Source organism: Falco biarmicus, chromosome 5 (genome assembly GCF_023638135.1).
Source record: "Falco biarmicus isolate bFalBia1 chromosome 5, bFalBia1.pri, whole genome shotgun sequence".
Classification (NCBI taxonomy): Eukaryota; Metazoa; Chordata; class Aves; order Falconiformes; family Falconidae; genus Falco; species Falco biarmicus.
In genome coordinates, this window is record NC_079292.1 from 73,052,876 (window position 1) to 73,077,720 (window position 24,845).

A 24,845-nucleotide genomic window follows, 5' to 3' on the forward strand; every position below is an offset into this window, starting at 1 on the left:
GAGAATGAAGATGATGACTGTTTGCTCAGTATGATTTAATCTTCATTAGTATAGGCAAGTGGATTGCAAAATTCTGTAATTAAACATCCAGTGCACTGGTCAGATTCTGTTGTAAAGTTTGATAATTGCTGTTGTAGGGGAAACAGTACAGTGGGGTGTTGCTGTCACATGACGAGCTTTTGAGGCTGAGCTAATAGGATGGCCTTTTAAAATGTTCTCCATGTTTTCTGGTTTAGAGACAGGGGATACACCATCATGGAGGTTTCATCAAAAGAAAATGCTCAGTTTTTCTCTAACAACACAGTCCTGCCTGTTGACCGATCTTCATTCAAATCTGAATCTTCTGCATCCAAGGAAAAACAGTCATGTTGTGGAGGTATAAAGGTAGAGTATGAGGATTTGAATATTCCAGTAGGGACTTAGAAAACAGCTTTTTTTGGTGAGCTATCCCTTTTTCAGTTCTGATTGTGTCTTGCTGAGTCATTATGAAAACACTAAAAATATTTCTAAGTCACAAAAAAAGTCTGCTTTAGATCTGTATTTGCCTGACATTTGACAGTGTTTAAATAGAACATGTTGGCTGAGGCTTGCACATTACGAGATCTTCAAGTGTCATCCTGAAAGGTTGCTATATCCTCTTTACTGCAACTTCCTGAGGTTATGAACAGGGTATCGGCACGCGATACCACAGGCAGCTGTCAGTACAGACTGCTTTTTTAAGACTGTAGCCATGGTAGTCTTCTGGGCTCTGAAAAATAATATTTGTATTGTGGTCCTCATGTTTTGAGTGTTATATAAGGTATTATTGTAATATTCCTGATTTGAGAGAGTTCTGCATGAGATGAATTTGAAACGAAACTGCTGAAATATCATCACTGTATCTGCATTTGTCTCACCCATGAGAAGTACTTCCTTGAGGCAATGGAAGCTCCCTGCTTCCTGCTTTAAGCCCTGTAATGTAACTGGACCCACCTGACAGTTAGGACCGCTGCACCTCAGGGGACCATTCCTCCCTGTTATGGGAAACTGGGGTACAGGAGGCAGCGTGATGCTTTGCCTGCTGTCTCCCTCTGCTTTCCAAGGCCAGGCTGTAAAATGCCGACACTCTCCTGTGTGAGATCTCAATAGATCACAATGGTGAGATGATTCAAGTTATATGGAAAATCAGTCTTTGGCCTTGCCCAGTTCTTTTTGTCTTGCACAGACTTTATTTCTGTGGTACGTGTGTGCTCTCTCTCTCTCATCTATTTTCAGGTACTAATCCAGCCCCCAATACAGTCAACGACCTCAGCTATAGTTGATCTGAAGCAAAGCAGTTAAGATATTTTAGGATTAATTGAGTCTGATGACTGCTATAAAAATACTTTGATTCCTAAATATTCTCCTTGATTTTTTCCTGATCCTGTAAAGGCTCGGAATTGGGTCCTGTTTTGAAATAGAAAATAGAAGATGAGTGATATTAATTTAATTAGTATCATAATAGTAATTCTATCATTGTTCCTCCATTTGCCGCAACAATAATCCGATTCACTCATTGAATAAACCTTCAGTCACAGATTAGCCAGTCAGGAATCAGCTTATTAGCTCCAAAAATAGAAAAGCAATATTTCAGCTCAGTTTCCTTCTGTTCAAAAAATTTGTCTTCTGGGAACCCAAACTGATATGATTATCCTATTCCAGTAGGAACTTATAAAACTCCTTTTTGTGGTGAACTATCCATTTTTCAGTTCTGACTATGTCTTGCTGAGTCAGTATGAAATTATAAAAGACATTTCTAAGTCACAAAAAGTCTGCTTCAGATCTGGATTTGCCTAATGTGTTACCAAAACTATATGCAGATTTCAAAGGTTGTTTTTGCCAATTATCAGCCTTTCCATATGTTAAAATTTCTTGTATTAACCAGAAAGATGTGGTGAAATATTTACTTACAGTCACTGACAAACCACAGAAGAATGCAGAATCATGTGCACCTTCCTGTCCCAGCTCTAAATTGGGAGCATTTTTCCACCGTTGCACGCAATCTCCACCTCCCTTCTGGGAGAGCCGAAAACCCAGTAGAAAAACTTGTGCCAGGAAGAGACAGAATCGTTTTGAAGTTCTAATTTGACCTATATGATTTTCCTATGAAAAGCCATGTTTGCTTTCACATTGCTATTTAAAATCCAAGGGCATAAACACAGAGAAAAATGTAAAATATAATGGAAATATTTTTACTAGAGAGCTCTTTGAGAGCCCTCACTGCAGGAAAGAACAGCCAGATACTGCTTATTTACCCACAAGTGTTTCTGAAGGAGGAATAACCAGCTGGCTAAAGTGTGTTGAATGTGGCACAGACATACATTTTAACCATAACACAAGAATTTGCATTCAACAGTGATGGCAGTGTTATTACCAATGTGCCTTGTCAAATGAGATGATGTAAAGAGTATTGCATTGGAGGTGAGTAGATCACTTCAGAGCACTTGCTTACTGGAAGCATAATTTCTCAGAGAGCAGGCCTGAGGAGTAGGACAAGGCTCTAAACCTTTCGTTACATGAAACATTAGTGTGTCTTTTAATTTCTAGTCTGGGGGTCAGGAAAGTGTGTGTGTGTGGGGGGGTGTTTAACACATTTTACAAAGATCATCCCTGTATTTTCAGTCAACACAACCTATATCTGAAAGTAGAAAGCAATGTTGTGGTTTCCATGACCAAATACATGGGGTGTGAGTATCCGTGGAGCTTGTAAACTTAGTAAGGCTGCATTGCATGAAGGCAAAATCAGGTGAGAGCTCTGCAAGAGCAAAACAGCTGGTGCTAAGGACCCTGCTCTCCCATTGTACATATTGCAAGGTAGGGAGTTACTTCAGACCCGCTCTAGTCTTGTCTCAGAGACTGAAGAGCCACTGGTTGTTGAAGTGAATGTAATGCCCTTCTGGAACACATCTTCCAGTTTAAAAGGGATTTGGTCTGCACATTTGCAGTATGTACCAAAGCACAATGAAGGGGGTGAGAGTTTAATTTCCAAAGTCTGCTCCTAATACAGGCTAACATACTAAATCAGATACAGTGGTAACTAAGAGAAAACAACTATCTCTGCGAAACAAAAGGATAAGAGAAGGTTGTCCCACAGAAAAATGCAGTGTGCACTCAAAAGAATATGTATGTATTAGAGCTTGCAAGAGGTCTGGGGCGGGGGGTGGGAAAGGACAAGCCTAGAAGAGAATTGCCTGGCAGGTCACTGTTTCAACTCATGAAGCCATGTAACAGGCGGCAGAGACTTCTCTCTCCTGGCCAACCTGGGCTTCAGTGGGAACAGTTTACCAGTACAGGACTCTAAAACCCAGCGAATTCCAAAAGTCTATGTTAAAAAATGCCCAGATAACCCACCTCTCCACCAAGCCACACTTAACATTTACTCTTTTTCTTATTTTGTAAGATACCCACTCCTTAGAGAGATTAGGAAGGTGATATATGTGTCTGTCCTTCAAAGCATCAGTAACTTTGGCATCTACATAAAATTAGCAATGGCTGCTAGCAAGCTCAGTTTATATGAGTATTGCTCATAAAAATTGGACAAATCTGCAATCTAGCATTTCATAAAAAGTAGGAGAGATATTGATGTGGTTTGGTTATTTGGGAAAAGAAAAGGTGGGAATATATATATTTTTTTAACAATAATCCATAAAGTAAAGCCTTCTGTACTGCCTGATTTTAATCACTGTCAATTTCTTTCACAGATATTTCTCGGTGCATTGTCTTTTGTTTATTTTGCTAAAGCACTGTCAGGAAGTTATCTAAAAAGTACTATCACGCAAATAGAAAGAAGATTTGATATCCCTTCCTCTTTGGTTGGCGTTATTGATGGCAGTTTTGAAATTGGTATGTGCTGTGGAAACCCACTTTTGTTTTCAGAAAAAAAGTGATACAATTTGTTGTAAAAAATGATTGTATGAATCTCCTTGAACCATTAAAACTGAGAAAGATTCACCTCCCAAAAATCAGCATGATGGTCAGTATGATTACATTGGATAGGATAGGATAGGGTTGCTAATACAAGAGATTAAACAGAATCCTAAATACGTCATAAGCTTAGTGTCTGGCTAATTAATAATAATAGAAATTTTGTTTGTTGAATGAGAATTTATTCTACACAGATTTCCACTTTCTCTCTCCTTTTATCAGCAACCCATCTCCCCCATAAGTGTTTGCCCTTTGTGATTTATTAAGCAGCAAGAGTACAAACCTCTAACTGTATCCTACATTCATTGTTCAGTCCATCCCCTTCCCTCTTGCACTAAGGTTTCCAGCATGAAATTGTCTCTTATGATTTCAGATCACTGAATTTACCTCGTGGCTGCTCAGTAAACTGTGGTATTCATGGGAATGAAATCTTAGCCTAAACGTATAAAGCTCTGGTTTATTCCCTCTTTTCTTATTCTCCTGGATATTTGTTCTCTTCAGCTGGCACAGTCCTCCTCCTCTTCTCCAGCTGCTTATCCAAAAGTTTATGGTTTTCCTATCATGGAAGGCATTGGGCTCCTCTAAGAATGCCTCAAAACAGGGAGAAACACCAATCCCACATAATCAACCCTCTACCCCTGAAATCGCTGCCTATATCACACACCAGGGATTGTTATTTTAGGGGATCTCTTATCAGCAAGCCATAAAACTCAGTTTTCCTTTTGTACTCTCAAAGGGAACCTCCTAATCATAATTGTTGTAAGCTACTTTGGAGCGAAGCTTCACAGGCCAAGAATAATTGGAGCAGGCTGCTTAATTATGTCAGTTGGAACATTCCTAATTGCAATGCCCCAGTTCTTCATGGGACGGTAAGTGTAAAGTGATTGGTATTTTCCAACTAGGCTATGCACACTGAATGTTACCTCACTAAAATATTTAGCTATCGATTGTGAAGTTACCCACAGAAATAGGCATATGTGGATGTGGTTACTCAATTCAGTATTTTTTGTGAAAAGGCTTATTACTGTACAGCAAATAAATTAACATATATGCTATTCTCAGTGGTGATCAACTTATTGTTCTATTAGTCTGTGATTCTGAACAACCACATTTTGACACAATTTAAGAATTGCTGAAGCTTCAGTGATGAAGATTCATCTTAGGATAAACTTAGGAAGACAATCTGAGTATCAAACACAAGCTGGAGGATACACTCACTATCTGATAATCTTTTAGTACAGATTCATGTGTCATAGCAGAGCCAAGTGCCTGTTAAACTGAAATGCAGCACTGTGTATAAGCAGGGATTATAAACTGCAGTAAAAAACATATCCATTTATCCCTTGTAAACCATCATTGGCAACACTGGATGCAGATGAAATTTGTCTTGAAGTGCTATGGGCCTATATCCCATGGTCATAACAGATTAGATTGCTATTTCTTGTAAGTTGGGACAGTAAAAGACAACTTTGGTTTATAAACAGATATAGGTATGAAAGATTCCCTTCTACCATCAATTCGACTGTTAGCATCTCTCCATGTCTGCAGGATAAAAGCCAAACTCCACTCTCAGCCTTGGAAAAATCTCAAGCAAAAATAAACGCAGGTGAGAATGTTATATGTTAAATATTGTGCTAAGGACAAAGGAATACATCAAACGCTCCCAAATTCTCATGCAATAGTTTATTAGAATGAAAAAAAAAAATAAGTGGGAAACAGATTAATCTTTCACACAGAATAGCCAGATCTACTGGTTGAGGGAAATCTATTAAAAATAAATATATAACTGCCACTGCCCACTGCCAAGAGTTTTTTTCAGGCTGCAGCCTTTCCTCCAGCCTTGCTGTCTCCTCCAGCAGCTTTCTGCAGGTTTATGGCTTGCAAAAACCCCAACCTCCCATGAGGACCTTGAAAAGTCATGGTCTTCCCTCTGGCGGGAAACATGCCTTTAGGTCTTCACTCCACTGGAAAGAACCAATTGTGTCTCCCAGCCTGCAGACCCCACTTCTTTTTTCTCTGCCTGCCCACTGACCCTGTTTTGCACACCACAAAGCTGTGTCTTCTCTGGGTGCATTGAGCTCCTTGTGGGCAAAGTACCTTCTTCCCTGATGCCCGGCCATGAATAAGCTGTGGATGAGCAAATCAAGCCACCTATATGTCACAAAATGTATATAGTTGCAATCTCATACCTGTAGATTAGATGGGGCTGGTAGTGCTCACCATCATGAATGTGTCCCAAATCTTTCTGTTAGGAGATCGCAGATTTGGTTACAAGGAATTGAAAAACATTTCTAAAAGGGGATGTGATAACAAATTTATAAAACTGGCCAACTCCTAGTATGGTTGACTGAATCAGTTCATGCTAAACCTGTGTGCACCTCAAGCTGATTGGATTAAAATTGCCATCCCAAAAGAAACATTTTTCATGGTTTTCATACTGTGACATTTTTCCCACATCAGAAGTGTTTTATAAGTCCTGTGCTTTCAGTGTCAAATGGTTATGAAAACAACATCATTCTTGTCTCTTCTGTGATGTACCCAGGATGTGAAAAAGAAGCAGGCTCTTCCATGTGGATCTATGTTTTACTGGGAAATCTTTTGCGTGGAATAGGTGAAACTCCTATCCAGCCTCTGGGAATTACATACATTGATGATTATGCCATGGAAGAGAATGCTGCCTTATACATTGGTAAAATAATATTTTTTTCCTAATGGATTTTTCCCCAGAGAAAACTGAGTCACTCTGAATAATGGAATGAGCATTACTGAATTAACTTGCCCTGATTGTTTTGTTTGCATAATTTCCACTATTAAAGTTTATTTAACAGTCATGTAAACTCAAGGGACCAAGTTCCTCTTTAATTATACCAGCACAGTTTCATTATCTTAATTTGAGGAAAGAATTTGACCTTAGGTTCCTGCTGTTACCCTAATCTTTCTAATTCTTCTGGATGTGGACTGCTGAGCCTCTGTGCACATTCAGTCCTCTGGAAAGTGATAAAAAACATGTACTCTTTTAAGCACTTAGAATTTTAGCAGGGGCTCAAGGCGTTCCCTTCAGAATCAGATAGAATTATAAACAATAGTGCTGAGGCTTTAAAACGTTGGTATCACTGGGTTTTTTGCTGTGTTCATTGTCTGAAGACTTCTGTACATTCACTTGAAATATAAGACTATATCACTTGTTATCCATCACATGTCATACTTTGCTGTTAGGTGCAGCAAGAACCAGTGCTCTTTTTAACTCAAAAGCATAACAGTCCCCTGTTTTCTATTGCAGGCTGCGTACAGACAGTTGCAATTATAGGGCCAATATTTGGCTTTCTTCTAGGATCCCTGTGTGCCAAACTTTATGTTGACATTGGCTTTGTAGATCTGGGTAAGTCAGAAAGCTCAGGTTTTAAAAATTCAGTCAGGCTTCAAAACGTCTATTTTAGGTGAAGAACGATCTAGTTATCTTCTAGGCATAAAGGGCTAGCGGGGTAGAGCGGGTATTTTATGAACTGAAAGGGATGACAGTAATGCAATGCCCCACGCAGAAAAGGCTAGCAAGAAGAATGGGTATGGAGGAAGTAGGAGGGCTGACCCTTCCTCAGTCCCAGAAGATCTGTGGCTGGTGCCCCCCAGGAGATGCCCTGGTGAGGAGGCTCTAGGGAGACAGCAGGCAGCAGGAGGAGGCAGGACCTGCCAAGAGCTACGTGTGTGTGTTTTGTAGTACACGATCATTGCCTGGAAAAGCAGTCTTGCAATGGGTACCAGGGCTCCTGATTCCCTTCCTCCTGAGGAAACACCTTCCACCCCATTTTTCCCTGGCACTTTCGTGCAGAACAGCCTGACTGGGAGCAAGCGCATGGTCACCTGGATTACCCCATGTCCTGGGCCTTGCAGCTTCTCTGGAGATGTGTGAGTGGCACGGTTGGGGACCCTGTGGTGTCAGGAGAAGGCTGCTGCTGGGTCACAGCAATCAGCAGGTCCTTATTGCCTCCCCACAATTGCTCCTGTAACACCCATAGAGACACACAGCACAGGTAAACCTGGTGAGATGAGGTGGGGGTGGACTCTTCTGGAGAAAGGCCCTGCAAAATCACCTTCCTTGTTATCAGCAAATATTCTTGAAAAGCATTTATTTGTTTCTCCTTTTTTTGACTTTCTCCAGACAGTGTAACAATAACTCACAAGGACGTGCAGTGGGTGGGAGCATGGTGGCTGGGTTACTTAATAGCAGGTGTGATTAGCATTCTGGCCAGCATCCCTTTCTGGTTCCTGCCAAAGCATCTTCCGAAACCAGAGAAGAGAAAAGACTCCAGTGCCTCTTCCGAGCAGTCAAAGTTCATCACTGAGGATAACAAGGACCAACACAAATCCTATCAGCAACAAGTGAAGATTGCTGAGATGGCAAAAGGCAAGTCACTAGAATTTCTTTCCTGAGTGTTGAGTCTTTCTATCACTACCTTTTTATACTTTAAAACTTTATACTTTCTGAAGGCATATTTTAATGGCTGCAGAATTACTATTTTCCCTCAGGCATTACTCTCCACCTAACTGGCATGCACAGAAAGGTTCTTTCATTGTTCTTTGGACCTGTTCTTGCATGCAGAATTTCTCCAGGTAAGATTTGTAAAATTATGCTAGTGGCCCAGCAAGTATCATGAAACTGTCAAAATTTTTCATTCACAAATAATGACTGCGCATTTTCCCTCAGAATTTAAATCTGTAACTTAGTATGTCCGTGCTCACTCTCAGCTGTGGTGAGCACTCCCTGCCCCCAAGTAAAGCTAAAAGATGCTGTGGCTGTTGAGGACACATAAAAAGCAAATCAGTCCTGGTTTATGATCAAAAGAAGATATATAAAGCAAGATATCTCTTCTGGGAAATTGATGCTTAGCATTTTGCTCCACTGTTCCCCCTTTCAAAACTAGGAGAGCTCTTAGAGACATCATGGAACTTCAAGGATTCCTTCTGAAATGTCCTGCAGTCCTTTTTGGAAGGTGCAAACATGTTGCAAAGCATTATTCACAGCAGTTATTCTCTCTCTGACCTGGTTGTCATTTCCGTTGTTTTGTCTTTCAGACTTCTTGCCATCACTGAAGAACCTCTTTGGGAATCCGGTTTACATTCTGTATTTGTGTGCAAGTATTATTCAGTTCAATTCTTTAATTGGCATGGTGACATATAAGCCAAAGTATATTGAACAACAGTATGGGCAAACATCTTCAAAAACTAATTTTGTTATAGGTAATGTTATATCTGCTTCTTGATATCTTAAAAATTGACATTTAAGGAGTGATGTATACATATATATAGGGAAAACTGGAATTTTTAGGATACATTTATTTCTTCTCCTTCCTTGTCTGGCTTTAAATAGTAGCTTATAGAAGGTAAGTTATTTCATTTCTGCTTTAGAACTAGTTAGCTCTGAGTTTATCTATGCAAAGGCATACTGTGAAAGATTACATGATTTGATAACTTATTTCCCATTTTACTGGAAATTTGAAAAATAATGTATGTACAGCACAAAAGTATAATTGAAAAGAGAATTAATTTTAAAATACTTTACATAAATTTGTCATCAGACAGATCTGTTCCCTTGCTGGCTTCCCATTTATTTCAACGAAATGAAGATCAACTCAGTGAGTGCTAAAGGACTGACCATAAAGTAGCTGTGATATTGCCAGTGATTTCTTACTTTCTGAAGAGGTTGGTGTTAAATAAAAGGAAGTCAAAGTCATATCAGTGATCACACAATACATGCATTAAAAACCTAACATTATCTCAGTGTGAAGTTGGTGAAGGACAAATAGGTATTTCTGTCCTAACTTTACCTAAGAACCTTTTTCTGTTGTGAAGTTAGTCTCCCAAGCCCTTCCATATAGCATGAGGTAGAGAGAGATGCTGCTTCTGCCTTTGGGTACCAAGGTGGCCATTTCTGGAGATGTCTTCAAGGTTGTGAATGCTGCTGCCCAGTTGCTGAACCTACATGCAGGCTTGGGTTCAGTCCCTGAGATCCCAGGATTCAATAGCATTACACAGCAAAGAGGTTTACATCTATCCAATATAGAGGGAACTGCCTTGTTTCAGAGCAGCATTAGTTGCACAGCAACAGAGGTATATATATGCAGAAAAGCTGTATTGATCCATTGTGCTATGTTAATTCCTTAAAGATAGAAGCTGGAATTTCCTGGCACAAACCTCCTCAAAGCAAGGAGAAATCTTCAAGCATGGTCAATGGCCAGAGAAAGTCCAGAAAACAATCCCTACATTCAGTACAGTACTTCTCATTGTATTTACAGATTTTCTGGAGCTAAGCTTTCAGGTATGTGGAAACTGAGTGAGGATTAAGATCCATCTGATTTCACAAGGTATAGGGACTATATACAACAGAAAATGTGCAATGGCTTGGCTAGGGAAGGATCCTGGCTGAGTGGCTATCCCTGCAATAAGGTGGTTTTTCTTCCTCCTTTTCCTTCTTCTCCAAATACAGCCTTGCTAGGAAAGCTGAGGGCTGACTAGAACTAACATTGTCTATTTCCCTTTCCCTACCTCTTTTTCTATTCCTACTTTAAAAAAAAAACAAAAACAAAAACAAACCAAAACAAACAAAAAACAAACAAAAGCTATCACAATCTCCCTGATAAATAGTAGAATTGTCAGAGCAATTTAAAGCACTTTATTAAAAAATCAGCTGGAAGTTGTAAGAAGGTATTTTTCGGTAGTCACAAGCCAAGGAATGCGTGAGAAAGTAAAATGGCTCCTACTGTGTCTGTATGATTTTCCTGATATATATACACACTTTGCCTGCCTCCCCCCCATGATGCCAGTGTCAAGCAGTGGAGTTACCTGTAAGGCCATGAGACAAAGGCATGAGCAGCAGGGTGCACAGGACTGGGCAGGCAGAGTGTGAGTACTCCCTGATGCATCGCACAGCTCCTGGTTCAAACGCTAGCCCCCTCTTCAAGCAAAAGAGAACAGGAAAACCTGTTACATAGCGACTCTTAACTTACATATGCTACATTTTGGATGCTGCTTCTAAATTCCCTGAAGTACAACTTTCATGTATGGGCAGAGTGAAAAATGCTGCCCCAGTGAAGCTTCCTGAATGTTGTTAGTAATGGAACTGGGCTCGTTACTCAGCTGGGATACTGACTCCTGCGTTTGCTAGATAGAATAAGGCTTTTCCTAACATCAGACATGCCTATTAGCATCTCTTCTAAGCACTGATTTTTTTTCCATGTGTACAGGTGGATCAAACACTGACTTGAGACAGAAATTTAAGGGATCAGAGTGCAGGCAGATTAGACTTTAATGTTTTCAACGGTGTTCTACACCAGGTCATTTGAAATCATGCTATAATACCTCCAGTCCTCTGAACAAACCTCTGAACTTCATCTGCTATATGAATGCATGTATGTTTTGGCACTTGCTTGTGTTTGGTATGCTTGCTCTGCTCAGCATCACTCGGTGTCAGCATGAATTAAAAGCTGCAAATTGCATACACAGCCCTGTGTGAGGGGAGAATTTAGTGCACTGGAAGTGGCTGGTAAAGCTGGAAAATCATTTTCAGTAACAATGAAATCCTGCAAAGTGCACCTTGCTTGACTGTGTGGTATCATTCTCTATCTAGAGACGGTGGTCTCTATCTACATCTTCTTTGTGTGTACTGAACAAGATCATTTTTGGTTGTCTTGTCCATGTCTGTCACTATGGGCACTGCTCTGAGCAAAGCTGTCCAGGAAAGGATCAATGGTCACCCAATTTTACGTTTCCTTCAGTGCTCTTCCTCTTGACGGCCTGAAGCCTAACACAAGAGAGCCCATTGAGTATACTTGTCTTTCTGCTGTTGCAACACTCATTTAAGGGAGTATTTCAACAACCACAACCAGAGAAATTCCCTAACTGTCCTGGGCACGGAGGCAATGACATACTACTGGCTTTCTCCCTCTCGGAGACTTTTCCAGGACATTATCGGTTTCATGGCTGAATCACAATAGAAAAAGCAGGTCTTGGTCCAAATTTCATAACACTATAGGTAAAACTGAACTGTCCTCTAGGAGTGAGCGGTTCAGCCTCCTCCCATCAGTGGAAAAGGGAAGGAGAGGACCTGCCCTGAAAGCTGGAGTGAGGCAGCCCCAGGGAGTGGCCCCTGTTGCTCCCACTGTGGCAGTACGTGTGAAGGGCACCGGGAAGGTCCATAGCAAAGCCCCAAACAGGGCAGTGGGACTGTGGCTGTCTTGGCTGCCCTGAGCAACACGATGCCCCAGGTAACTTCTCGCTGCCCAGAGCAGCTCTTGTGAGAAAGAACACTAAAAGTATTTGAATTAACATTACAATGATCCCTCCACTAACAAACAAACAGTGGAGAAAACCACCTAGCTTAAGAAATTGGAAAATCACTATCTAAACCAAAGAATGAGTAAAGGAACATTTCCGTGGAGGCAAGTTTTTAAAGCAGTCCCAGCACCTTTGTAGGAACAATCCAATTCTAGACAATTAAAATGCCCTGACTGAAGATCTTTCCTATTTTGTTGCTTTGTCTTACTGTTGCTGCTGGTTTGGGGACTGAGGAGGATAGTCCATTGAATTGGAGTTTTCGTTAGTACAGATTTTTCTGTTTGATTTCAGGTCTTATCAACATTCCTGCTGTGGCCTTTGGCATATTCTCTGGAGGACTGATGATGAAAAAATTCCGAATCAATGTTTTAGGGGCCGCAAAACTCTCCCTGGCATCATCTTTCTTTGGTTACCTTTTGCTCCTCTCATTATTTGCGATGGGCTGTGAGAACTCGGATGTGGCTGGACTGACCGTGTCGTACCACGGGTATGCTGGGAAGGGCACACCTCAGCATAAAGTGCTGTGGCAAACCAAACTCGTTCCTCATTTCATTCCACAAAGTATGTATTGTTGAAAAGAGAATGACTGACCTAAATATGCTTCCCAGAAATTTGATTCAAAGAGGTGGAAACCGCTTCATCTATTCCAGCAGGCATTATGTCAGAACCTTTTCATGATTGTTGCCTTCGGCCCAGAGGGGTTTATGCCACAAGTGCAGATTATTTTTTCTGATTACTTTTTAATTATTATTGCCATGGGACCCATCCTTTGAGCCTAGAGATTTCTGGATATGTGGGGAGCTCAGTAGCAGGGGTGAGATTCAATTAATTGTTCCTTGACTCTGTGTGCTGCTGAACGATCCATGGCATTTAATAGCCTCTGAACCCAAAACTTCAATGTTCATGGATTAACCATGAGATAGCCATGATGTTAACTGTGAGGTACACCTGAGACTAGATGATACTACTCTGTAAATCTCACTTTTGGGGAGGAGTTTCCAGCACCAACTCCACAGCAGTTCCAGGACCTGCTCCGATGGTGACTTCAGCAGCAGCTAGCTGAAGTTGGCAGATAGCCATCGTACAATGTGTCAGACCTTCAGTCTGGATAAGCCCCATCCTTATCATTTCTTCACTAACTTCTTCAGCGACCCTTTCCCATGAGTAACTCACTCTCCTCTTTGCCACTGGAGTAATGAAACTTTTTTTCCTACTTTTGTTAAAACTGCACCAAACATCAGATAACTAAAATCTTAGAAAATATGAGAAAATGCATGAATAGAAATTGTTAGCTGTTTCTCTTAATAAAGTAGCTCACAGTAGGTAGTGTGATATTGTGAAAACCTTTTGATAACAGAGAAATAAAAATTTACACTGCTGCATGAATGTGAAGGGGCAACATCCTAATAGACTACAGACAGAAGGTCTGGCCAGGTGCTTCTGACAGAGCTCATAACCCATGATTTGATAATGATTTCTTCCACATTTGTTAGAAAATATATTGCAATTTCTCTTTTTTCCAGAACTAAGCAGATGACTGATCATGAGCAAGCCCTCTTTTCAGAGTGCAACTCGGGCTGCACATGTTCCAAGAATGACTGGGACCCCATCTGCGGGGAAAATGGAGTTACCTACATTTCTGCTTGTCTCGCTGGCTGCCAGGCATCCAACGGCAGTGGGAAAAACACTGTAAGACAATCTTTTGTTTCCATGTGTGATGTTGTAGGGGTTTTTTTATACAACCAGTTGTGTCAGACTAAGTGGATTAAAATTGAGTAAGGCACATCTTCTTCAGCCCTAAACTCCTAAGGATTTTTTAGCAATCTGCCACCCACATTTAAAATTTCTCAATTGCTGTTTCCAGCAGAAATCCCAAGCAGAGGATGTAGGAGGGTTGGTTTTTTTTCGCTGTTAGTTACAAAAGCTGTTTAAAAAAACCCACTAAATACAGTCATCAACCATAGATACTTTCTTTATAAATTTCTCCTTCAATAAACAAGCCTTTTCCTTTTTAAAAATATTTTCCAGTTTGGGTTTAAACTTTCAGCTACCTAGAAAACCATGATGTGCAATGCCTGAACATCCACTTCTCTGATGTTTACGTTATCATATACTTTTGTCTGCTGTCTTCCAGGTATTTTTTAACTGCAGTTGTGTGGGAACCTTGGAATCTCCTTCACAAAGCTCCTCAGCTGTGGTGGGACCATGTCAAAAAGGAAATGACTGTCCAAAAATGTTTCTGTATTTTCTAGTAATATCGGTAATCACTTCATATACTTTATCTGTAGGTGGCACACCCGGATACATACTGCTTCTAAGGTAAGAAATCATTTCTGCTAGCATTGACAAATATTTTCAAGGTGTTTTGACATGTGTAACTGGGTCTTCCCCCCCTTCCCCACCCAGTATTTTGAAATATTTTCATCTGTGCAAGGTGGCTTTTGAAGTATTATTTTTTACTATTGAATGGCATCCTCATAATCTGACAATGAGTTTTCTACCATCGAAGCAGCAATGCACTTATGATTATCTCTACCAGCGGTACCTTTCTAGTTTTAAACATGATACAGGAGGCCTGGTTGGCATTTATACCAAATTCCACTTTCCTTAATGTCTTTTACATTACCGGAATGGTGTTAAATGGCCTCCATACAAATGGAAATTAGTTCTGCATGTGCCAATGCGCGCATGTGAATGCTTATAGGTAGACAGTTTTCTTCACTTCCTAGGATTCCAACACACAGCTGTGCAGAGATAATCTAACCCAAACCCTCTATATACACGCACGTAACTCTTCTCTGGTCCATTTTATGATTTCATATAATTGCTCTGTCCCAGATTTCTCTCCTGAAAACAAAGGTAGATTTAGCATGAGATATGTGTGGGGGTTCTGTCATAATAACCATGGCTTTATTAAATGCTTGTCCCAAGGGATTGCTCCAATACGTATTTAACTGCTGGAACTATTTGTCCATCACCAAGTGTAAGTTTTTAAGCTAATATTATAAAGCGCAAAAGGAATATAATACTTCCAGTGATTAATCTGGATGTTTGTCAGCTTCTTGCAATTTTTGGATTCTAAGTGCTGCTCTGCTCTGTTTTGGAAAGCTTTCTTCCTCAGTTCCTCTTTCCAAATTATTTCCAGATGGGTACATTCTACTTCTCAAACAAAACAATGGTAAATACAGTTTAACTAATCTTTATTATTGTGGTGTTTTCTTACCCCCAAATTCTCTTTGGTTTTGAATCAAATTTTCTGGAGCAGGCCCTGTCTCATCGCCAGTGTCTTTATATCACGTGGAAAAAGCCAGTGCTAGAACTGGCTGAATATAGACTATATGGAAAAAACCCAAACAAAGAAATGTAACTTCAGCTACGGTTCCAGCACAGTCCTTGAACCAGAATTAGTATTCACAGAGATAATTTAGAAACGGTTGAGGTGAGGATCCTTCTCCACTGTCCTCCACAAACACTGCCAGTGAGGTATATGCCTTAAACCATATAAGCTGCATAGCTTTCCCTACCCACCTTATAGGGTTACCACTGAGTACTGCAAAACCACATGGTGTCTCTCCCCTCTCCCCTCAAAAGGAGTCACTTCAAGAAAACTCATATTAAAATCCATTCCAAACAATTTTTGCTGAAGCTTTTGCATTACTGAAACTGCCCATGCACCAAGAGGAGGATGATTCACAAGCTGAGAGCCTGCAGCGAAGCCTTCAGGGTTTCCAGCAGATTGCCTTCTGTGGTCACTTCTGACCCAGGGAGATTTTTTGTTGTATAAATATGGGCATAGGGCTATGTAGGGATGCAGTTTCCTTCCCCTTTCCCTCCACATGATGTCCCCCTTCTATCCATAAAACGTAGAGTAGAAAATGTTCAGCTATGGTACCACACAGGGCCTCGAAACCACCATTGCCATACTCAACCTCCTGCTCCCTGGCTTGTCTCCGCTGCAGAAGAATCTGGGAGGAGACGTTCATCACTGAACACTGTGAGCTTAAATCACACTGAGCTGCCTGCACTCCTCAGCCCCAAGAACTTGCTCTCAGGGGACTTAATGCTTAGTGGATTTATTTTGGAAAGCTTAGAGAGGTTTTCAATAACGATACTAAAACATTTTGTTACATGAAATCAGCAAAACAGCTTTATTGGTTCTGCTCCAGAGCTTTTATTTCTGTGGAAAATCATTTTACTCTGAGAGCCATTTAACTGAAACTGAGAAGTTATGTGTTTTTCTGCTGGATTGAAGGCAGCTGAATCTGATGTGCGGCAAAATTAAAACCATATCAATCTTTTTTTCTTTTTTTTTCTCTGCAAATTACCTGTGGGCACAATTCCATTTTGAGCTCACGCTTGCTTTTCTGAAATCCATCACTGACTAACTTTCCTTGAACACCTCTGTGAAACGAAAGTGTGCTTCTGTTCCCAGAAAGAAATTACATGCTTTTTGAAAATGAATAATCCCAAGGTCAAATTGCAGACTTCATTAAGTATTTTTTCCAATTACTTGTTTTTAAAATTATTCACTATTCAGTCAGGTCTGATGAGATTCCAGCACTTAAACAAGCTGATGTTTTCAGATGAGCAGATATTGTTGCACCTGCCGTGGAGCACAAATACAGTTAAATCTCTAAAAGCCTGTAAGATTTACTTAATTTGTAAAAATGTAAAAGTGTAAAAATGTAAAAGTGACATTTACTTCAAGTGTTTACACAACAGCTACTGACCATGTCATTTGCTGAAATGTCTTTTTAGTGGTATTAGACTAATTACAATTCCCAAGAAACTTGGGAAAGCCTTGAAGTTTTGGAGAAAAAAATCCTGCAATTCAGATAACTGTTGTTCAAGCACAAGCTATTAATAGCAGGTGATTAGGCAGGGAAAAGGAAGTCTCAGATCTCCCTGAGAGGTCTGGCTCTCACTCAGCATCTCAAACTCGTGTTTCCGTGCAAAGACAATACAAATGTTCAAACACGGGCCCGGGGGTTCTGTCTGAAAGAGAAGATTAATTTTTTTGCAGGACACAAATCCTATGGAACACACAATAAATGTTCAGTTATTGGTTCTGTTTTGCACTTCCTGCTTTCTATGTCCCCACATTCGGTTAAAAGGACTTCTAGGCTGAGGCTTGCTTGTGTAGCATGTATCTGATAGGAGGACAAAACTCTGTTCTTCCAGCTCAAAATCATACTGCATTCATGCCTGCATAGATGGCAGCGGCTGTATAAGCCACAATATAACATATCATATGATGATAATCCATGATCAGGGCATTAGAGAGTGAAGTGCTCAGACTGCAAAATGAGATGCACAGAACCATTTTTTGACCATGGTACTTTGGTGTTGTTTTCTACTCATGTCCTTCTGGTCCTTTTCCATTTTCACTAAATTATAGGAAGATGACCTGAACATAATTTACAACATGGGTTCTTAATGCTGTTCTGGCAGCTGCATTGGGAAATAATAAAATATCACTGGTGCAGAACAAAAGAGCTTGTTCTGCAATGTTTTTATTATTTTTGAAAAGGTATTCCTGATTACTTTAATTTCTTCAGTAGCTGAGTCCATCCTTGTTCAGAGTACATAGACTGGACCTCTGAAGTGCTGTGCTTATCCATAGCAACAACTGAGTTTCAGCCCTTTCTTTTGTCTTTTTATATTAAATAGAATGACTGCAACAGCAGGGAGTTTTATCAATTACCATAACGATACACATGTGTTACTCGCCTCACATATCAAGCATGCCCCAGTTTAGTCATGTGACTAGGGCTACTCACATGCTAAAAGTAAAGCATGCACTCAGGATCTTGCTGGATTAGGTATTGTAATAGGCAGTCTGATACATGCTGGGTGAAACAGCACACTTGAGCTGCTGGTGAGGTTAGCAACAGGTGAGTCCTACTAATCTTAGTGGCTCCATATACACACTGCTGCTAGCATGCATGTGAAAGGCAGCTGTTCTCCTGTCCACCACTTCCAACCATCCTAGAAGAGCCAGGACAATGACCCAAGGTTCGAGCAGGGCTAATCTAGAGCCAGAAGGACTGATGTCTATGATGTAAGCTCAGAAAAGTACAAATGCAAATGGTCCATCCGTTCTGTCAGAGAATGACTCAGAGGGTTTACCTTTACAGGAGGTGTGATCCTGATCCTAGATACAGTGCAATGAAGACTGAGTGCCTAATGCTTTGTACTAGTCATGATCTACAATTTCAGAGTGTTTAACTGAATAAGACTATCCAATGATGCATGATTTCACAACCAATTTTCTTGTCTGCGTTAGTAACTCCTAAGTGCTGGTATTACCTGAAAATGTACCACCTTTTTAAAATGTGATATTGAATATAGATTTTCAGAATTTGTAGATACTGTTCTGATTTTATTGCATTACTTTCATATTTTTATAATTATGTTAAAGTCAGTGTCAGTAAAGAGGAAAACCACATTTCTTTCCATCTTCTTGCTTTCTATTTGTGTTCAAATTATCCATAGTAAATTCTTTATTTGTATTTAATACCTTTTTTCTTTTTTTTTTTTTTTTTTAGATGCATTAAACCACACTTGAAATCATTTGCACTTGGTATCTATACCCTGGCAATAAGAGTACTTGGTAAGTCCATTTGTACTCTTTGGTCCATTTTAATGTACTACTCACTAATCGTTTACCCTAGAATTAAACTTTGATTGCTGGAAAAAACAATGTCTAACTGACAAATTAATGTTAATGGATTTAAAAAAAAACCAAACAAACAAAAACCAAAAAACACCTAGGAAAAGGTTGGAGAAAGGAAGCAGCTTTGTATTTTGTAACTTATATAACTGTCTTAGGTATAAGCCAACATCCATAGAGGTAACAAGTGATCCTTTGGACTATGAAGCTAACAGAAAAATTACTTGTCTCTCCTTATTCAACAACAAGCATAATAGAACAGCTATGGCTTAGAATTTGTGATAATTTTTCAGGCATCTTTAACTCCCTAGAGACTAATGGATTCTAAGTACAGGTGTGCCTGTGGGCAGGGTTCGCTGCAGCCTTGAGGTAATTTTCTCTAAATCTGTAAATTTTCTCTAAAATCAAGGGTACCATGAAATGCCAATGAACTGGAAACTAAAATCCTCCAGGTCTTCATCAACAAAGGTAATAATTAGCAAGAAGCAAGTCACTTTTTAAATAAAGCAGACTTAGATGAGCTGGATGAGACAGATGTAATGACATCAGGGCAAAGTGTTGGCTGGTTTCTCACATTTCGGCAAGCCAGGATTTTCCCTCCAGGCTTACTTAATTCTCCAGAAACCATAGGTGGCTCCCTAGGTTGCACAGTCCACAATGTCCCCATTAGCACCTGAGGAAAGCCTTTTCCTCTCCACCATCCACAAGCACTGCAGTAGGTTTGTCCCTGCCACAGGAAGATCTCAGGATACTTGCAGGCTACTTGTAGACCCACTGCAGGTTCCCAGCCCTGCCGTCTCTCTCCCTTCTCATGCCTCTCTCAGAACACCACACAGAACACTCATCACCCCCAAGCTGAACAGGCTCCATCACTCCCTCTCAAGAAAGAAGTATCTCCTTTTCTTTTTTTCTTTCCCAGAGGAGTCCTGCAGGGCAAGGAAACCAAGCCATGGCCAGCACTCCTGCTGACTTCCACAGGCTTTTTGATGTTCAGCTGTGTTTCTTCCCCACCCTGATTCCCCACAGGGAGGAAAGGGCGGTGTGTGCCTGGGCAACACAAGACACAACTTCTCAAACCAGCAAACAGTGTGGAAGTGTCATTGCTGTTCGAATGTATTATTTAATGTTCCACATGAACGTGTCTCTAGATTGGAACTGATCACCCGGGAAAGTAACCTTCTTGCCTCTATTTATTTGTTACATACAACAAGCGGGAATTCCAGCCCCAGTGTATTTTGGAGTGGCCATAGACACCACTTGCCTGAAATGGGGAAACAAAAGATGCGGGGGAAGAGGAGCATGCAGACTCTACAACTCCAGTGCACTCAGGTAACTGCTTTTCTCCATTCATTGTTTAACTTGTGTTCTTTAAGTACGTCTAAGCTGGCGCTGGCAGAAAAACTTCTGTCAGAACATTTTAGTGAAAAATCTAAAAATGAAAGAGTCTGACTAGCAATATTAACAATAATGCTCAGGTTTTGGCATTCTCTTTTGGTTTATTTTCTTTTTTTTTTAGGGGGTCATCTTATTTCAGTATCAGCTTGAAATATTTAAATCACTTTATTTTCTGCCCCCAAAAATGTTCAGTTAAAACCTTGATTTTGTACTAAAGCTTCCGTCAATTTTTAGCAACTCTGCTGTGAGAGTGTGTGTCTGTAAGTAAGTAAAAGAGGTGTTTAAGCTCATCGTTGCTCCACGTTGGAGCTAGACCACAAAAAGGAAGGGTGCCAAAAAGCACAAGCACACTTGGCTTATCTAGAGGCTTAAGCACAGTGTTGTCTTTATCAGTCTCTTGCTAAAGGAGAATAACTGCCTGAACTGCATTCATGAAAGGCATTACCAGAAATGGAGAATGGAATAACAATGGTAAAAGGAAAATGAGAGAACAGGCTGCCCTTTCCCCCACCCCCAGGGAAAAACATGAGGGGAAGGTATATCTTGTTTTGAAAATTTAAAGAAAAGAACAAAAGCTTCTTAGTAATAAAACATAACAATGATATTGTTGCTACTGTTGTTGTTACTGCCATTATGCCTGTAAAGCAAAAATACGATCAAATGGTCTTGGTATCACTGTACTGTTTATGAGGCAACCAAAAAATAAATTAGTTGCCCTAGAAATATTAGTGTTATTCTCACTGAAGCACATTGGGGTGGAGAAGGATAGTCAATGCCTGAGATGCTTTCTTGGCCACAGACCACACAATAGCTGACCTGGGTGAGCTAGCAGACTCTCATCTCCAGGGTTATCATCTTGCTTGAAAAGCTTTCTTACTCAGCCTTAGTTCATAAAAATATGAATGTGTCCTTGATGCCTTCTAGTTGTACATTGCCTTTGAAATAGGCTCTCATCAAAAATTTCTCTCTCAGGTATGTGTACCTGGGGCTGACTTTGGTGTTGGGCACGGTGTCCATTTTCTTCAGTGTTGCTGTCCTTTGGGTTCTCCGGAAAAGGTCTTCTCCACAAGATGAAACCCTCTCAGCCAACGGGGAGAGAGGCACCTGTGGGACAAAGAGCAGGAAAGATAATTTTGTTAATAGTGACTGTTTAATTCAGACAACTTACTGGCCAGAAAAGGAGACTAGACTTTAGGAAGACTGAGATCTCCACTGTGACTTCACCCAGTGAGTGGTGTTCCAGGCAAAAATTCATCATCAGTGAAGCGGTATATTAGTATCCACCCTGAAAATATTCACCTTCATGTAATTTTCACTATAAACACTAAAAGCAAAGACAACAATTTTAGTACATGTACAGCTCTGAAAACACTGCTCACCATTTGTCCTGCCCAGCCAGTGACTTTCAAGTGAGGGGGTTTGTTACGGCTGGGGAAGTGCAGTGTCCTCCCTCACTGAGAAGCTGGTTTTACGGCTGCCCCTCAGCTCCACCGCTCCTCGAGAAGCTGCAACAGCCACTGCTGCCCCTCTGCTTCCTTCTGCATGTGAGGGGTAGTGGGGAGGCTGCAAAGCAGCTTGCTTTGCCACGGCACGAGCTCAAGAGGAACTGGTGCACCAAACCAGCCTTGGCAGCCTGGAAGGGGCAGGTGCTGCACATAGCTCGCCCTGGCAGGCAGTGCGGTGCAGGGCAAGAGGAAGGTGGTTTGCTGGCGGGAGAAATCAGCTGCGGGCTCTGGGCATCTCATGAATTAAACCCCATAATGCTTAGGACATTGAATGTTGTGGTTAGGGATTCTTTTTCAAGTAGCTCTGTTACAGCACAATAACAGCAATAAAAGTTGTCATTGCAGTCAAAGAGATCACAAGAGTATCATCCAAAGGAAACTGAAATACAAATAGAGCTTTTTTAGGTTTCCAACAGTTTCTTGCTACTTGCTAGTACTCAGTGTACTGAATAATTCCATACATTCCATTTTATGCAATGTAATAACACCATGATACATGATACATATGATTTATTTTTTAAAAAGCTATGACAAGACAGCTTGGGAACAATAAAATTAATTCAAAGATTAGGTGATATGAGGCTTTTCCTTTCAATTTATTGTATTTGCTAGCTGAAACTAAGATGTGTGTCATAATATCCCTTTATATATTTTTTTCAGTTTGACAATATTTGGTATGAAATAAATTTGGGGTGGGGAGTACAGTGGAGAGCTGTTTAACATGGAGCAAAATCTCAAGAATGCTTGAACTGAAAAAGATAGTGACAGCACGACTACAAATTATGTCCTTTAAAGCAACTAGAAATTTAGAACACATGATGAAAGGTAGGCTTCACCCTTCATAATAATTTTGGCAAAAAAAAAAATTGTATCATATCACTTGTATCTCAGCAGTGACTGTGGGTACCCTGCTGCCAAGCTGGGCTTGCAGGCCAGAGGCAGATGTGAAGCCTCTCCTGCGGGATGCATGAGGAGGGGCAGATGTATAAGAATTGGGTTTACTGAGCTTTCAATGGTAAATGTTTAGAGTGTGTCATTAAGGAACTACCTAATCCATTCAATAAGAACATCAAGAAGGATGTTGCTTAAGCACCAAATATCTGCAGAAGGTAAGGATTTAAAGCCATCACTTCAGAAAATGCAGCTGTCAGATGAAGGACTAATGTCACCCACCATTTGCCATGTGGGTGAGTGTTTAGACAGCAGCCTGGGCTACCTGGTCCCCTGTCCCAGCTCTTTGTCCTCCCAGGTGTGTCAGAGGCTACAGGCAATGGGGTGTTGGAGAGCTGTGGCTGTCAACGTTGCCTTGTACAACTGGATACTGAACTAAACAAAATAATCAGGAAGTTTGTGAATATGGGAATAACTGGAGCATTATTATTCGGGTGAATCACAAAGATTGGCATTCCAGTCTCAGGACTCAGTCATACTACATCATCATAAAAACAGAAAAAATGCCAAACCACATCAGCATCCAAGAGTAAGAGAGGTGCTTGGAGCATTCCTTAGACTCCTTGGGAGGGCACTTTTCATAGCAATGAGCTGTCAGATCCCGTGAGAGAAAGGGGCAACCCAACTTAAGTACAGACTAGGAAAAAAAGGAGTAATATCTGCATTTTACTCAGTGCTTGATGTTGTATGTGTGTCCAATAAACGGGGATGATTCCTAATTTGCAGATCAGTCCCAGCAGGGTTTCTGGCAGGGACACTGCTCCTCAACGATACTGAAGCTGTCACGGAGGCAATTCTGTACATACCCAGCAGCAAGATGGACAGGAAAATTCACTGGCTTACAGGACAAAGAAAGAAATTAAGAGAAATAAACATATCCTATCCTAATTCAGAAAGAAAGAGGGGAAAAAAAGTCAACTTCTTGGGTTATGACCTAAGCTTACGTATGTATACCTCTACTTAGTGAATATTTTAGTGTGGGCTTTCATTCCATACTCCATTTTCTTTACAGACGAAAGGAAGAGGAATACTATAAAAGAATTTGTTTCAGTAAGTCTTATTTTCATGGTGGTTTAAAAATGAGCATTCTTTTCCTCTCACCCTTCAGCACTGATAATACTGTGAGTTACCAAGCAGTTATACTCCACTCTCACTTTAAAATATTTTCATGTCTGCCACTTAATTTTAATACTTCAGTTAGTAATGTGGATGCATGGATGAGTGTCTGACTAGAGATACATATTATAGATTTGTTAATAATAAATGAACAAATGGCCTCAGCACTAAGGGATTTGGACCTGTTCTTCGAATTCCAGATTTTTTCATCTTAAACTAAATCTGCAACTGAACTCACAAAGTTAAAATAATTTGGATTTTTTTCTTTCCTTTTTAGAATTAGATATATTAAACCACAATTGAGACATTGTGAAGGAGCAAATGCCTTTCATTTTCAAAGGTGAGACTGTTAAAAAGAATTGGCTGAGGAGATTTCCCAACCATCGATGTCAGCCTTAGAGGCCAAAGTGGGACTCATAATCTTGTTAAGAACTACCTGTGGGCTGTGTGCCATGTAAAAATGACATACATACATTTTCATCTTATAGCAAGGACCCTAACTGGCACACAGGGGAGAAGGCAAGTGTACCAGGCCATGTCACATGATAGGATGTGCAATCTGGCCTAGGGCACATGAGCCAGTGCACATTTTCTCTTCTATCTCCCAACAAAAAATGCAACTCTCAAATGACATGTCTTACTGATAGGCAAATTATTTCTAATCATATCAGGAAGGAAACATCAAGGAATTCTAACAAATGAAGGAGGCAAAAAGATGAAGTCAGTAGAGTGTGGGAACAATCATAGAATCATGCGTTGGAAGGGACCTTGAAAATTTCTAGTTCCAACCCCCCTGCCATGGGCAGGGACACCTTCCACTAGACCAGGTTGCTCAAAGCTCCATCCAGCCTGGCCTTGAGCACTTCCATGGATGGGGCATCCACAGCTTCTCTGGGCAACCTGTTCCAGTGCCTCACCACCCTCACAGAAAAGAA

General features: G+C 40.6%; 1 protein-coding gene across 1 annotated transcript; it reads left to right on the top strand.

The window, feature by feature from the left end:
* The first annotated feature begins 179 nt into the window (after positions 1–179).
* On the top strand, positions 180–22,714 carry SLCO1C1 (solute carrier organic anion transporter family member 1C1). The gene is made up of 14 exons (XM_056341964.1): positions 180–384; positions 3,720–3,861; positions 4,679–4,811; positions 5,427–5,548; positions 6,485–6,631; positions 7,223–7,321; positions 8,099–8,344; positions 9,013–9,177; positions 12,562–12,757; positions 13,794–13,959; positions 14,405–14,589; positions 18,819–18,883; positions 20,155–20,272; positions 21,311–22,714. Exons 1-14 carry the CDS (start codon positions 256–258, stop codon positions 21,531–21,533), a joined length of 2,136 nt encoding a protein of 711 aa, XP_056197939.1. The 5' UTR covers positions 180–255; the 3' UTR covers positions 21,534–22,714.
* Positions 22,715–24,845: the final 2,131 nt, after the last annotated feature.